Source organism: Chionomys nivalis, chromosome 4 (genome assembly GCF_950005125.1).
Source record: "Chionomys nivalis chromosome 4, mChiNiv1.1, whole genome shotgun sequence".
Taxonomy (NCBI): Eukaryota; Metazoa; Chordata; class Mammalia; order Rodentia; family Cricetidae; genus Chionomys; species Chionomys nivalis.
The window spans coordinates 99,046,030-99,062,139 of NC_080089.1; the positions used below are offsets into that span (position 1 = coordinate 99,046,030).

Here is a 16,110-nt window from a genome sequence, read left to right on the forward strand (position 1 = left end):
ATCTGAAAGAAAAAAACCATATGATCATTTCATTAGATGCGGAAAAAGCATTTGACAAAATTCAACATCCCTTTATGATAAAGGTCTTAGAGAGATTAGGAATACAAGGGTCGTTCCTAAATATAATAAAAGCTATTTATAGCAAGCCGTCAGCTAACATCAAATTAAATGGAGAGAAACTCAAAGCTATTCCACTAAAATCAGGAACACGACAAGGTTGTCCACTCTCTCCATACCTCTTTAATATAGTGCTTGAAATTCTAGCAATAGCAATAAGACAACATAAGGGGATCAAAGGGATTCAAATCGGAAAGGAAGAAGTTAAACTTTCATTATTTGCAGACGATATGATAGTGTACATAAGCGACCCCAAAAACTCCAGCAAAGAACTCCTTCAGCTGATAAACACCTTTAGTAGCGTTGCAGGATACAAGATCAATTCCAAAAAATCAGTTGCCCTCCTATACACAAAGGATAAGGAAGCAGAGATGGAAATCAGAGAAGCATCACCCTTCACGATAGCCACAAATAGCATAAAATATCTTGGGGTAACCCTAACCAAGGAAGTAAAGGATCTATTTGACAAGAACTTTAAGTCAATGAAGAAAGAAATTGAGGAGGATACCAGAAAATGGAAGGATCTCCCTTGCTCTTGGATAGGGAGGATCAACATAGTAAAAATGGCAATTCTACCAAGGGCAATTTATAGATTCAATGCAATCCCCATTAAAATCCCATCAAAATTCTTCACAGATCTTGAGAGGACAATAATCAACTTTATATGGAGAAACAAAAAACCCAGGATAGCCAAAACAATCTTATATAATAAAGGATCGTCTGGAGGCATTACCATCCCTGACCTCAAACTCTATTACAGAGCCTCAATATTGAAAACAGCTTGGTATTGGCATAAAAACAGAGAAGTCGATCAATGGAACCGAGTAGAAGACCCTGATTTTAACCCACAAACTTATGAACACCTAATTTTTGATAAAGGAGCTAAAAGTATTCAATGGAAAAAAGAGAGCATCTTCAACAAATGGTGCTGGCAGAACTGGTTGTCAACGTGTAGAAGAATGAAAATAGATCCATATCTATCACCATGCACAAAACTCAAGTCCAAATGGATTAAAGACCTCAATATTAGTCTGAACACACTGAACCTGATAGAAGAAAAAGTTGGAAGTACTCTACAACATATGGGTACAGGAGATCACTTCCTACGTTTATCCCCAGCAGCACAGACATTAAGGGCAACATTGAATAAATGGGACCTCCTGAAACTGAGTAGCTTCTGTAAAGCAAAGGACACTGTCACTAAGACAAAAAGGCAACCCACTGACTGGGAGAAGATCTTCACCAACCCTGCAACAGACAAAGGTCTGATCACCAAAATATATAAAGAACTCAAGAAACTAAACTTTAAAATGCTAATGAACCCAATAAAAAAATGGGGCACTGATCTGAACAGAGAATTCTCAACAGAAGAAATTCAAATGGCCAAAAGACACCTAAGGTCATGCTCAACCTCCTTAGCGATAAGGGAAATGCAAATTAAAACAACTTTGAGATACCATCTTACACCTGTCAGAATGGCTAAAATCAAAAACACCAATGATAGCCTTTGCTGGAGAGGTTGTGGAGAAAGAGGCACACTCATTCATTGCTGGTGGGAATGCAAACTTGTGCAACCACTTTGGAAATCAGTGTGGCGATTTCTCAGGAAATTAGGGATCAACCTACCCCAAGATCCAGTAATACCACTATTGGGAATATACCCAAGAGATGCCACATCAAATGACAAAAGTATCTGTTCAACTATGTTCATAGCAGCATTGTTTGTAATAGCCAAAACCTGGAAACAACCTAGATGCCCTTCAATGGAGGAATGGATGAAGAAAGTGTGGAATATATACATATTAGAGTACTACTCAGCAGTAAAAAACAATGACTTCTCGAATTTTGCGTGCAAATGGATGGAAATAGAAAACACTATCCTGAGTGAGGTATCCCAGACCCAAAAAGAGGAACATGGGATGTACTCACTCATAATCGGTTTCTAGCCATAAGTAAAAGACATTAAGCATATAATGTGCGATCCTATAGAAGTTAAATAAGAAAGTGAACCCAAAGAAAATCATATAGTCATCCGCATGGAGAGGGGGAAGTAGACAAGATTGCAGGGCAAAAAATGGGAACTTGCGGGTGAGGTGGCATGGGGCAAAGGGGAAATGGGATGAGAAATATGAGAAGGGGAGGATGGGAGGAGCTCGGGGGATTGGGATGGTTGGGATATAGGAAGGATGGATACGGGAGCAGCGAAGTATATATCCTATCTAAGGGAGCCATCTTAGGGTTGGCAAGAGACTTGACTCTAGAAGGGTTCGCAGGTGTCCAGGAATATGTCCCCAGCTGGTACCTTGGGCAACTAAGGAGAGGGAACCTGAAATGACCCTATCCTATACTGATGAATATCTTGCATATCACCTTAGAACCTTCATCTGGCGATGGATCAAGGTAGAGACAGAGTCTCAAATTGGAGCAACGGTCTGAGCTCTTAAGGTCCAAATGAGGAGCAGAAGGAGGGAGAACAAGAGCAAAAAATCAGGACCACGAGGGATGCACCCACCCACTGTGACAGTGGAACTGATTTATTAGGAGCCCACCAAGGCCAGCTGGTCTGGGACTGAATAAGCATGGGTTGATTCCGGACTCTCTGAGCATGGCGGTCAACGAAGACTGATGAGAAGCCAAGGACAATGGCACTAGGTTTCAATCCTAATACATGAACTGGCTTTGTGGGAGCTTAGCCTGTTTAGAAGCTCACCTTCCTGGACGTAGATAGAAGACCTTCGTCTTCCCGCAGGGCAGAGAATTTGGACTGCTCTTCAGTATCGAGAGGGAGGGGGAATGGTGTGGGGGGAGGAGAAGAGGAGTGGGGATAGGGGGAGGGGAGTGGGGGGAGGGGGCAATATTTGGGAGGAAGGGAGGGAAATGGGAAACGGGGAGCAGGTGGAAATTTTAATTAAAAAAGAATAAAAAAAAAAAAAAAAAAAAAAAAAAAAAAAAAAAAAAAAAAAAAAAAAAAAAATAATCAAGGGCACTGACTAGGACCCCGTAAGAAACAAAACAAAAACAAAAACAAAACACCCTCTCCAGCTTAAAATGAAAAATAAAATAAATGTTAAGATCAGAATGTTTCCATACCGAAGACACAAACTCCTCTTGATCATTCATACAGTCAGACAGGACGTCAGAAAAGTTGGCATCATTTATATCTAGCATTGAAGGCAAAGAGTGAGCATGGCACAGAAAGTTGGAAGGCAGAGACTCGGTGGAGCTGTCAGGGCTGATGTGAGAACTCCGGGGACTGGGGCCCCTGGCCATGGGGTCTTTGCTACCCAACATTTGTTCTCGAGGCGAGTGGTGACCTGTTTTATACTGCTCAGTCTTTATTCCATCATGTCTGTGCTGGCCATGGGTTGGCCTGGATAGCAGATTAGAAAACAAAATAAATGAAAAATTGTAGCAACTTTTCTTTCTGATAACTGCTGAAAAAAAAATACATTCATTTGAACATTAAATAAGAGGCTAGGCAGCGAGGTGCTGTCACTCACAAAGGAGCAGCCCACTTGGGGACAAGTGTTCCCCACTCATTCAAGCCCTACTCTCATGTTTCCAACACACAGAGGCCAAACAAGCTGCCACTGTGACTCAGAGTGAGCAGGCTGGGCAGCCCTACGCCCAGAGAAGACACATAATGCCACGGTGGGTGAGAGTGGGGGTGGGGTGCCACCAAAGACTTCTGATTGGAAAACACACAAGCTATATATGATGAACTGAAGCCAGTTGGCTTCTCATTGAATGAATCTTTCTTAGGGTAATAACCTAAAATTAATTAACCAAAAATACAATGGCTGCTTTTTATAAAAAGCCACGTTTTACTTCTTATGGAACAGGTGGGATAGAGGTGGTGGGAGGCAGCATGGAAAGGTTCTGGGGAACAAGATGGTGTTTACACTACATCCAGGGTGCACAGAACAAAAGCTGTAACGAAGTAAGGGCCGAACCACCTGAGCCGCGTGTGCACACTGTAGTCAGAATTAAACCCAGAGCCTGTGATGACTACTTCTCAAAGCAGAGAAAATCACATTGCAGCACACACATTTCAAAGAGACTTTTAAGAAACTTTACTTAGACTCTGTGTTCTTGAACTCGGCTGCTCTGCTATGTGCTGGTTTAAAAATCCTGCCATCTTTTTTTTTACACACGAGAGTAGCATGCTGCAGCTGAGACTTGGTGTTCATCAAATCTTTCTGGAGTTGTTGATTTTCAGACACTAATTTATTTAATGCCTCAATATAATTCTCCTGAAGGTCTGCTAGTGAAATCTCTTTTGCCTGATGGAAAAAGAATACTAGAATCACCCGCGTGTTTAAGGGTACATACGATCAATCTACAACAATGCTGGCTGAAATCGTTTCTTTTTTAGTTTTACTAATCCATGTCTTTACTTAAAGAAAGTGAAAATTTGTCTTTAGCCATGTTAAGATGAACACAGAGAAAGCATCAGTCTTCCTAGAGGAAAGGGAGGAGAAAATTGGGAGCTGGATGGCTTCCTCCTATACATGGACATACAAGGGACAGAAAGAGGACAGAGGAAAGCTTAAGAATAAGAGACAGGGGAAATCAAGAATATAACAGCCATGGCTCTTAAAGAAGAATGAGGGGCTCCCTTCCCACCCTACCCCCGCTCACACACAGAATACCTGTGAAAGAAAATAAAAAGAACTAATTCAAAGAAAGTAATTTAAACACAAGGCTCTAATAAATTCTAGCCAATGGGGTAGCTTTTAAATAAATATCCTCTCCTCTTAAGCACTTTATGGTACCTAGTTTTACATAAAGTTAGGCGACATAAAAGCAGGACTCAAGTATATGGCAGGAATTACTACTGTGATCTGGTCTTAGTTCTAGGACCACACATCTTATTTCTTGATAATACAGGTCTACTTTTGTTTTCTAATGATAAATTTCAATTAGCATTCTAAAAAATAATGGTGATCTTTACAGTTTAGCATTTCATTGTCTGTAAAGAAAAAATTATGAAAGCTAGCTGGTAAATAGTGTTCTGATAAACATAATTTACCTGTCAAGTCACAAACGTGTACATAAACCTGCAAACTAGGAATTACAAGATCTTTCAGTAGCTGCCCATGTCTGACACATCTCAGAGAAGCATATTTGCAGGACACGGGGCTACACTGTCAACTACCACCCATCTTTAACGTGATCAATATTCATCGGAGCTGCTGCTTTCATTACCATAATTAGATTAATTTAGAAAAGTAATCTCACCTTCCCGGGTGGTAGCATGCAAAAAGTACTTCCTAATAATTATGTTTTGATAATTTGTACAAGATATCCACACTGCATGTAACACTGGAACCACAGAAAGCTAAGACTGTCAGGATTTTTTACCACTTTGATGTCTAAAAATCATTAAACTAGCATTTTTCAACCAGTGGGCTACAATCCCCTTTGGCAAACCTCTATCTCCAGAAATATTTATATTACAATTCATAACTGTAGCAAAATTACATTTATAAAGTAGCAACAAAAAAAAATTATGGTTGGAGGTCACCACAACGTGAGGAACTGTATTAAAGAGTCAACACATTAGGAAGGTTGAGAACCACTGCACATATATAAAAAAAATATAATACTTGTCTTTCCGTGCACCTTTCTGGAATCTCCAGGACTTAGTGGTCTATTAACAACTACTCCAGGAACATGAACGGTGAAGGCAGCATGACAACGGGGTAGCAGGCCTGTACTTAGTGGGGTACAGAAGGGTCAGTGTTCCCACTGGGATTCAGGAGAAGCTCAGCTGCACAGAACTCTGGGCAGAGTCCAACTGTGACATTCCTGAAAGCTCTCAGTTCTGAATGTGAACAGGGAAACACTCTAGCACGTAGGGGCCCCTAAACCTTTAACACTGCCAAATCATATATTCTTAAAGGATTCTGTAATATAAATCAGATTAGTTCATGAATTACTATTAACTCAGTGTTGGCTTTATCGGTGTATACAAGGTCATTTGTTGTCCATACTCCCACTCAGTTACTTACCCACTCACCCACTAATCCACCCATTTATCGTCCATCCATCCAGTCACTAAGTCAGACAGCTCGTTAGCTAACTGGCTTCCCAACCCCTGCCCTCCATCCATCTTCCACTTCCTTTATAAAATGTTTAGTTATAGGACTGAGAAGACGGTTCAGTTGGCAAAGTACTTGCCATGCAAGAGGACCAGTGCTCAGATTTATAACATTCATGTAAATGCTGGCCGAGTGGACTGGTAGACTGCCTGTAAAGCTAAGAAAGAGGAAACAGGATCTCTGGAGCAAGGTGGCTAACTAGATCAGCCAAGTCAGCAAGCTCAGGGTTCAAGTGAGAGACCCTGCCTCACAGTACGTAACGTGGAGAATGATAGAGGAAGATGCCAACTGCCAATCTCTAGATTCCATTCATGCATACACATACACACATGTGCCCCCACACATGAAGACAAGCATCCACCACACACACAAAAATAAAAGCAAACATTTCGTAAATGTTTGGCTATTGTCTCCTCTCCTATTTTTCCCCATCCATACAAGTTTGTGCTTTAAAAAAACAACTTTCATTATATCAAAGGGATGTGGAGTGGGGGCAAAACTAAATAAATATTTCCATCTGCTGCATTAAAGACAGCATATTTCACAGTACAATCACAGACCAACCATTTTAGTAACCAGTTTATTTCACAATACTGCTGTGCCCACTTCTAGACATTTACTCCTACAAGATGAGTTCTTTGGAAATGCAAACTGCTGGGGACATTGAAGAACATGACTATTAATATCACAGTTGTAAATACCCCGGTGTACTTGGGGCTGTATGTATTTACAGCTTGATGTCCACGGCCAAACTTTCCTGAAAGTCATATCAATGTGCACAGCAGAACCTGTCCTTTTAAAATTTGCCAAAAGAAGCCATACATTAGCTTTTTAAAGCATTATCAAGTCCATTAGCAAGAGAAATTTTATTTTTAAAATTGTTGGTTATTAGGGAAGTTGAACAGCTTCCCTCTCTCACTTGAATTTAAATTTCTATGAAATATCTACTCAGTTCTTTGCCATTTTCCTTCTGCATCCCTTTCCTATTACTCTTTAGGACATTCTTATTTGATAGCCTGCGTCTGCTTATAGATTACTTCTCCTTGTCTGTCATTTGTTTTATTTTTATTTATTTATTGATTTACTCCTTTTGCAGTGCAAGGGATATCAAATCTAGAGCCTCATGCTAGGCAATTGCTCTCCATCTAAGATACACTCCCAGTTCTTTTGCTGTTACTTTTATTCTGAGACAGGGTCTTGCCCAGTTTGGGCTTGAACTCTTAGTCCTCCTGCCTCAGCCTCCTGAGTAGCTGGGTTTATAAACATGAGCTGCCATACCTGGCTTCTATTATTAGTCTTTTTAATGGAGTCTTTTGCCATCAAGAAACTTTACATTTTTATGTTGTAAAATCCTTTATGGTTTCATGATGCTCAGAGAATCTTCCCATCTGAAAGATTACAGAAAAAGTCCTCTATTTTTCTAGTTAGAAGTAAGTGTTCTTCTAGCCTTTTGCATTTTCTTCCATCTCAGCCTCCATGATTGTGAAATTGGGACTACTTGGGAGCAAATGGAGAGCCTTGTGTGACTATACATCGTTTTGGAGGCAGAACTCCCTAGAAGTTCAGAGAAAAAGAATTCAGTCTTCATACATTTGACCTATACCAAAAAAGATGGGTCAGAATAGATGTATCATTTTATAAATCATAAGAATTTTGTAATAAAATGTTTAAAGAACATCACACTGCCTATAAGTCAATCTTGTCCTCTCTGATTTCACAGTAGCTAATATGTATTTCTCAAGGTCTCTATTAAATTAGTGAAATGTCTTTAGAATCAAGAATTTGATCATTCATTCAGTGTTCAATCTAGCACTTACTAAATATTCTAGAATATTTGACAAAAATAAAATATACCTCATTGAAATGCAATAAAAACTGAATTATTTCAAAGATGGCATACTTTATAATAAAAAGACACTGTGAGTACAAAAACACAGGACTAAGACCAGCACCAGGACCCATTTCATGCTTACTGCAGCACCATACTGAACCCTTTGCAGACACTCTACTTGCTGAGAACACAGACTATACAAGCATCGTATCTCACACACAACAGGAAACTATTCTATTGCTGCAGCAAAAACTCCTCTGGCAGTAGGATACTTGCATTTCATCTGTGACTACACCTACCAAGGGACTGTTCCACTAGTTTAATTCTAACTCCAACTAACATCAATGTTTACAAGTTACTTTCAAAGGCTTCAAAAGTACAACAGCTTAAGTGTCTACGTGGGTACCTCGTGCAAGCCCAGTTCCAGCTTCATCACTGTTTCAGAAAGACGGCGATTTTCTAACTTGAGTGATTCTAGCTGACTCAGAATCTCCTGAAGAAGGAAAATCAGGGTGAAAAAAACTCATATAAATCAAATTATCTTACAAAGTTTTTCCATGGCTAATTTCCACTAGTCTAGTTATTCTCGTCTACATCCTCCATTCATACAGATAAACTTAATAAGAAGTGTGCACATATACTGTGTGTGTTGCATGTACATAAGGGCACAGGTGTGCCTGCCATGCATGTATGCAGAAACCAGAGCCAGCGAGTTATCAGAATCCACCTGTCTCTGCCCACCCCACCCCACCCTGCCCCCACAATGCTGGAGTAACAGAACAAACATGCAGCCATGCCTGATTTTTTTATGTAGGTTCTGGGAGTCTGAACTCAGGTCCTCATTCTTACAGAGCAAGTGCTCTTACCCACTGAGCCATCTCCCAGGCCCCACACATCCTTTTTAAAATGTGTCAAAGGTGTTAGCAGGTAAACTAGCATGCTTGCAATTAAATGTCACTCCCAGTGATGGATGGGAGTTGGAAAAGTTTCATGCCACAGGTAAACCCGTAGTCACAACCTGCCTCCACCCCTGATCTTTCCACTTTCCAACACCACATGGAGCTGCACTTTCATAAAATGCTCAGCCCCGCCCTGCTGAGCTTTTCTACTAGACTATCTCTATGAAAAGACTCCGGCCTTCTTTCACACCTTCTTCCTCAGCAGAAACTGCCTGTAAAAGCTCCAGCTCACTAACTCTTTTTTTGTTTGTTTGTTTGTTTTTATTTTTCGAGACAGGGTTTCCCTGAACAGTCTTGGCCCTTGGCTGTCCTGGAACTAGCTCCTGTAGACCAGGCTGGCCTTGAACTCACAGAGATCCACCTGCTTCTGCCTTCCAGTGCTGGGATTAACCACCATCACCACCCGGCTTCCCACTATCATTTTTAACCCAAATTGAGAAATATCTTAAGTCTGATTCAAGTCACTCTTGTGCACACTCTATTGCTTTTTCATTAAAGCCACTATGTCTGAGGAAGGGGAATTTCAAATGCCAACTTCATGCAAGGACTTCCAAAACTAAAGGGCTAAACCTTGGATTCCAGGCTTTCTATGGAGCCGACTAACCGGTTTTCCCATATAAAAGTCCAGGCTTTATCTGAAACCAAGTGAGCCACACCAATATCCCCCTCCACTAGCTTCCCTAAGACTCCTATCATTCGGCTATTTTCTGTCTCATTACAGAGTATTACTTAACTTCCTCAATAACAGCTTCTTTCACTGTCTACTCTGCTATCCCAGTCTAATCAAACACAAAGTCTAGCCAATCAAACCAGCCAAGAGTCCTTAGAAGCCAGCACTTCCCTCTACAGCTTCCGCACACTGCTCAGGCCACATGCTGTGTCACACCCACTCCACACGCAGGCTTTCTTCCACCCTTACTCATTCTCCACTTGCAGCAGCAGAGAGCTACTCTAGACTGGGAACTCCCTGGCTGTGCCCAGCACCTTGCCCACACAGGACTGGAGTGTCTATATCCTTGTCTGTATCCATCAAACCTCCCCACCAACCCTCATTACACTGTTTGCTGACCAACCAAAATAGGTGTCTACTAAAAGCTCACTGAGGAAGTTATACCTTGAACAAATTCATTCTTTGAAAACAAACAAGCAAATATCAATTAGAAAGCTCTGGGTGGACTTTACCTTATGCTCTACTGCCTTTTCTTCTGCTTTCTGCATCTCTGCCTTCAGCTGCTTTTCCATGTCTGAGGAGGAACACTTGGCAGAAGCAATAGTGATATCTCGCTGGTGTAACTCGCGAGTCAGCTGGGAGATTTCCAACTTCATTCCTTCCAGCGCAGAGCTATAGGTCTGATCAGCCTGCAGAATCTGTTCTTTCAACTACAGAGAAGCACAAAAACATCAAAAGTGCAGAGACGGTATTTAGAATTTGGGAATATGGTAATATACAGGGTTAATTCTAGTACTCAGGAAGCGCAGTCAGAGGCAGGAAGACCCTAAGACTGAGACCAGCCTGCTCTACTCAGTGATTTCGAGGCCAGGTTGAACTTCACTGGAAAATCCCTTCTCAAAAATCGAGGTTTGGGAATGCAGCTCAACTTGGCCTAGCATGCAGAAGGCCCTAGAAGAAAAGAATACTTAGAGAGAAAGACACTTGGTTAATGGTTACCAGGGAAAGGTGTCACCTTCTTTGGTGGTGTAGTCACTGGCAAACTGCTCCAGTAAATAACAATGTTATGTAAGCAACCCTAACTAAACTCAGTAATCCTAAAAAACAAAAAAAAAGTGAAAGCAGCAGAGAGGCTAGATGGGAAAGATGAGCTCAGCAGTAGAAGGGGACAGAAGAAGGCAATGGTGGTGAATATGATAGCAGTACATAGTATTATGAAACTGACAAATCAATGTTTAAAATGGACATAATTTAACTAAGAAAATATATGAAACATTAATAATGCAACGCTTATCTTAACTCAAGATATAAAATTATCCCTAGATTAAATAGACAGAAAACGAGCAATTTACCAACTTGTATAATTATTTTGAAAGTCTGGTAGTTAAACTTAAAATCATGTATTAAGTATCAGAAGAGCATGAGTTACTCAAACATTGAGGGTCAAATGTCAGGGTCTATGCCCAATTTATGTAGGGAGCCTTAAGACTTTCATTCTTCTCACAGCTACAAATTAAAATTTTGTTTTTTGTTTATTTATCTGGTTTTCTGGTTCACAGAACAGGCATAAAAGATAATAGGAAGAAAGGAGCAAGAGCTTTTGGGGAGATGGCTCAAGCTACGATGCTCCTACAGGAGAATCATGAGGGCCTTGTCTACATTCCCAGCACCCAGTAAAACATGCCTTGGCAGTTTGTATGTGTCTGTAACCCTAGCATAGGGAGAGAGGACACAGGTCATCCTGGAATCAAAGACCAGCTAGGCTAGTCAACCAATGAGTACTGAGTTCAGCAAGAGCCCCTGAGAAATCCCATCTCAAAGGGGGTGGGGGTGAATGTCCAGGAAGAGACAGCAATAGACAGACACCCAACATCTACTTCTGGGCTCTATGCACACATATGAACACATGTGTGTACATGCATGCACACACTGATACACTCAAACTCGGAATAATCTCAAGAAGTAATGAAAATGTAATTAAACCACGCTTGGTGTCACACAAGTCGGAATTCAAAGGCCAGAGGATCGTGAGTTTGAGGCCAACGTCAGCTACATAACAAGACCAAGCCTCTATATAAACAAGTAAATAAATGCCCTTCCTTCCCCACTGAACCTCTTCTTTCCAGCCAGACTTCCACCAAGTGCACTCCTGAACATCAGTCTTCCTAAACAGCTCCCTCACTAACCGTCTCCCCACTCGCCCCTTGGCCCATAAATACATCCACCTTTGTGACCCAGGCACACAGGGCTTCACCTTTTTAATCTCGGTCCTGTATTCATTGTTATGCCCTTCCATTTTCTTCAGTTCTTCATATTTTTCCATTAATTCTTGGCTCAGCTGTTTACATGTTGCACTCACAGATTCCAAACTGTATTGCAGAAATACAACCACATATAAATAAAATTCTTGAAATCCATAAAATGGATTATTTAAATGTACCCTCTTGATGCCCAAGATACATCCTCCTAATACCTTAAACTTCATACCCCATGTTAAAAAGTCCCTTCTAATTGCCCATAACCAGATGCAGCAAGTCCATCCCAAACCTTTGAGATAGCTTTGACTTCAATGTCTACCTCACTCTTCCTCTTGATTTAAACTGAACTAGTTAACAGATTATAAAGGTACCAACTTTACTAACAGTTTCACTACAGCCATATGATGAGAGAGCAAAAGCCACCAAGAACTGTCACAAGTGCAAACTTCATCACCTTAGTGACACATATGCCAGACTATACAAAAACCTCAAGAACAACCTTTAAAGAATACTAACTCACAGGGTGGTGGTGGCACATGCCTTTAATCCCAGCACTCCAGAGGCAGAGACAGGTAGATCTCTGAGTTCTAGACCAGCCTGGTCTACAGAGTTTCAGGACAGCCAGAGCTACACAGAGAAACCTGTCTCGAAAAATCAAATAATAATAATAATAACAATAATAATTAGTTATAATAGTAAGCATTATTTGACTCCATCTAAAGTAAACACATCCACCTCAATAGTGATCATCAATGTCTCACATACTCCAAAAGAGGTAAAGTCGACGGTGTGAGCAAACAAAGCACGCCCAATACTAGTGCCTTCCAGAAACAGCAAAGTGGAAACAAAAGGATGTAATGTATAAAGACAAGCTAGAAAGTGCAAAGTGGCATTTCTTATTGTTCTCTGTTTGCCTAATGGCTAATTTGTTTGTTTGTTTGTTTGTTTTTTGTTTTTCGAGACAGGGTTTCTTTGTAGCTTTGGAATCTGTCCTAGAACTAGCTCTTGTAGACCAGACTGACCTAGAACTCTCTCTGTAGATCAGGCTGGCCTCAAACTCACAGAGATCCACCTGCCTCTGCCTCCCGAGTGTTGGGATTAAAGGCATACACCACCACCACCCAGCATGGCTAATATTTATGTAAATATTTCACCTATCTTTTACACACACACAAAATTAGCACACAAACAATTATAATAAATGAGTTTAAAATAATTTTTCAAGCTCTGCCTAGTAAAAAATGTTTACAAATATAACAAACTAAAAGTTTGTAACTCTGGCAAAAATAAGCATCACCTGCTACACTGTGCCATGCTATGCTACACTATGCCATGATACACTACACTGTGCCATGCTATGCTACACTATGCCATGCTGTGCTACACTATGCCGCACTACACTGTGCCATGCTGTGCTACACTATGCCATGATACACTACACTGTGCCATGCTATGCTACACTATGCCATGCTGTGCTACACTATGCCATGATACACCACACTATGCCATGATACACTACACTGTGCCGTGATACGCTACACTATGCCATGATACACTACACTATGCCATGCTGTGCTACACTATGCCATGATACACTACACTGTGCCATGCTGTGCTACACTATGCCATGATACACTACACTATGCCATGATACACTACACTGTGCCATGCTGTGCTACACTATGCCATGATACACTACACTGTGCCATGATACACTACACTATGCCATGATACACTACACTGTGCCATGATACACTACACTGTGCCATGATACACTACACTGTGCCGTGACACGCTACACTATGCCGTGATACACTACACTGTGCCATGATACACTACACTGTGCCGTGACACGCTACACTATGCCGTGATACACTACACTGTGCCATGATACACTACACTGTGCCGTGACACGCTACACTATGCCGTGATACACTACACTGTGCCATGATACACTACACTATGCCGTGATACACTACACTGTGCCGTGATACGCTGCACTATGCCATGATACACTACACTGTGCCATGATACACTACACTATGCCGTGATACGCTACACTGTGCCGTGATACGCTACACTGTACCATGCTAATGCTACACTGTGCCATGCTGTGCTACACTGTGCAATGTTGTGCTACACTGTGCTATATACAACAAATACTACAGTCTACTATGCCATTAGCCAGAATTCAATTCATATACAAGAAAATCTAAATCATACCATATAGGCAAAAAAGAAGAAATAACATGTGCCCCCTATGTCCTCTCCAAGAACAGTTTCAGTGAAGTAGTAGAGAGGAAAGTTGAATTCAGGACCCTACAGGGGGCCTAAAAAGGCAAAGGTTGAAGTGAGGACAGTCAGAATACACAAATCTTGAAGAATTTGATTTTGAAGAACAAAAAAAAAGGAATTTTTTTGATACAGGTAAAAGGTTTAAAGGGGGTTTAACTGTTTTCAAAATGGAAGAGATCACAGAATACTTTCTGTCTATATATATCATTCTGAAGAAAGAGCCCAGAGAGGAAATCAGAGCAGGAGCAAGTCAGTCTGAGACATCTCAGCAGACCACAGGCCCCGATGCAGGCAGACTGGCAGAAAGATAGGACATTTTCTTCTATGTTTTCAATGAATTAGGAAGCAAGGCCATTATGAATGCTAGAGGGGAAAATCAACTTTATTTTCCACTACTGCATTATTTTTACTGAGTCAACACGAAGATCAAAGTTCATCCTAACAATTTGAAGTTTCAAACATGTAGCTAATTATCTACCTGCCTTCAAGACGAGTCACCTCTGCCTGCAGGAGCTCCTCGCTGGTGTGGCTGAAGTCCAGCTGTGACAGCACATTATCTAGGACTCCTGGGCCTGGAGAAGGGAACTTTCTTTCCACCTGACACTTCTCCAGCGGCCTGAGAAGGACAGGAAAAGGAGGGAACAAGAACAGTGCAGAGCCAGCCTGCTGTCGCAACTGCTCTCATATTTTAAGCTCAGTTTGCCATTTGCTTTGTGGATGAAAAGAAATATATACCAGGAGAACAATGCAGGGTCAGCAGTAATTTAATCTTTACTAGGATTTGGCATATTTTTCAAAGGGAAAAGCCACATAAAATAGCAAAACCACTTTGTTGAAACTTGATTGCTAACTGATAAATTACAAGATGGTCAGGCGAGATGTATGACTTAAACAAATTCACTTAATTATTTTTTACTATAAACCTAGCAATAACAGATATAAAAAAACAAACCCAGGGCTGGGGATGTATAGCTTAGCTGGTATAGTACACCCATGGCATGCATGAAGCCCTGAGACTAGGTGTGGTCACATGCACTGGTAAACCCAGCACTTGAGAAATAAACACAGGAGGATCAGGAGTTCAACATCATCCTCAAAGTATTAATTTTGAAGGTAGACTGGGATACATAAGATCCTGTTTCAAAAAATAACAATATAATAAAATCAGTTTTCAAAAGGGCTAGCTCAGTGACAGGTTGTTACTAATGACAAGCAGCTATGCCCTAGTCTCCTACAGCATGGAGGTTCATCAGCCAATGAGGAAAAAATAAGGAGTTCTCAGTTTATGATCCCCAGAATCACAGAGACTCAAATGAAAAGGACACAAAACTATCCATGAAAATGTTATGATAATGAGAATCTAACTCATAAATTAAAACCAAGTCAGACAAGATGATCAAACACAGAAATGTAAATGTTCAATATTAAAATCGGCATTCAATACCAAACCTTCAAATGGACTGGCAGAATAATACTTGAGACAGACCTCATGCTTTCTATGGAGTGCTGGGTGTCAACTGTCTTCAATTTTGTTTGCAGTTTCTCCTTCTGCATTTTTGCCTCAAGGATGAAGTTTTCTTGAGATTGAAGACTTGCCTTCAATCCTTTCTGTTCTTCCTGCAGAGCCTGCAAAAAGAAAAAAGTCAGATATTATTACAACTTTTCTTCAGCTCTCTCTTTTTCCTGCAGAGCCTGCAAAATACTCCAAAAAAAAAAAAAGTCAGATAACATTACAGCATTTCTATTTCATGAGAAAAGCAACCAGAGAGGCTGACTGTAAGTTTTATGACAAGGACAGTATTAATACAGCTATCAGCAGCTGAGCCATCAGCCTCAGCTCAAGGAGGAAGCTGAGAATTCTGGAACATAGTTCTAG

The 16,110-nt window shown here is 40.8% G+C and overlaps 1 protein-coding gene across 5 annotated transcripts in view; it reads right to left on the reverse strand.

The window, feature by feature from the left end:
- Cep63 (centrosomal protein 63) overlaps positions 1 to 16,110 on the reverse strand; it is a 73,066-nt gene that overhangs the window by 27,104 nt on the left and 29,852 nt on the right. For 3 of the 5 annotated variants that reach the window (XM_057766296.1, XM_057766292.1, XM_057766297.1), the window contains 5 exons: positions 15,721 to 15,860; positions 14,713 to 14,850; positions 11,936 to 12,050; positions 10,194 to 10,391; positions 8,459 to 8,545 (listed from right to left, as the gene is read on the reverse strand). In XM_057766296.1, coding sequence (XP_057622279.1) covers positions 8,459 to 8,545; positions 10,194 to 10,391; positions 11,936 to 12,050; positions 14,713 to 14,850; positions 15,721 to 15,860 — 678 coding nt within the window. Of the gene's footprint in view, positions 1 to 3,207; positions 3,488 to 4,194; positions 4,401 to 6,828; positions 7,776 to 8,458; positions 8,546 to 10,193; positions 10,392 to 11,935; positions 12,051 to 14,712; positions 14,851 to 15,720; positions 15,861 to 16,110 lie in introns of those variants that run through there. The other 2 variants (XM_057766293.1, XM_057766294.1) reach the window with 2 other exon arrangements.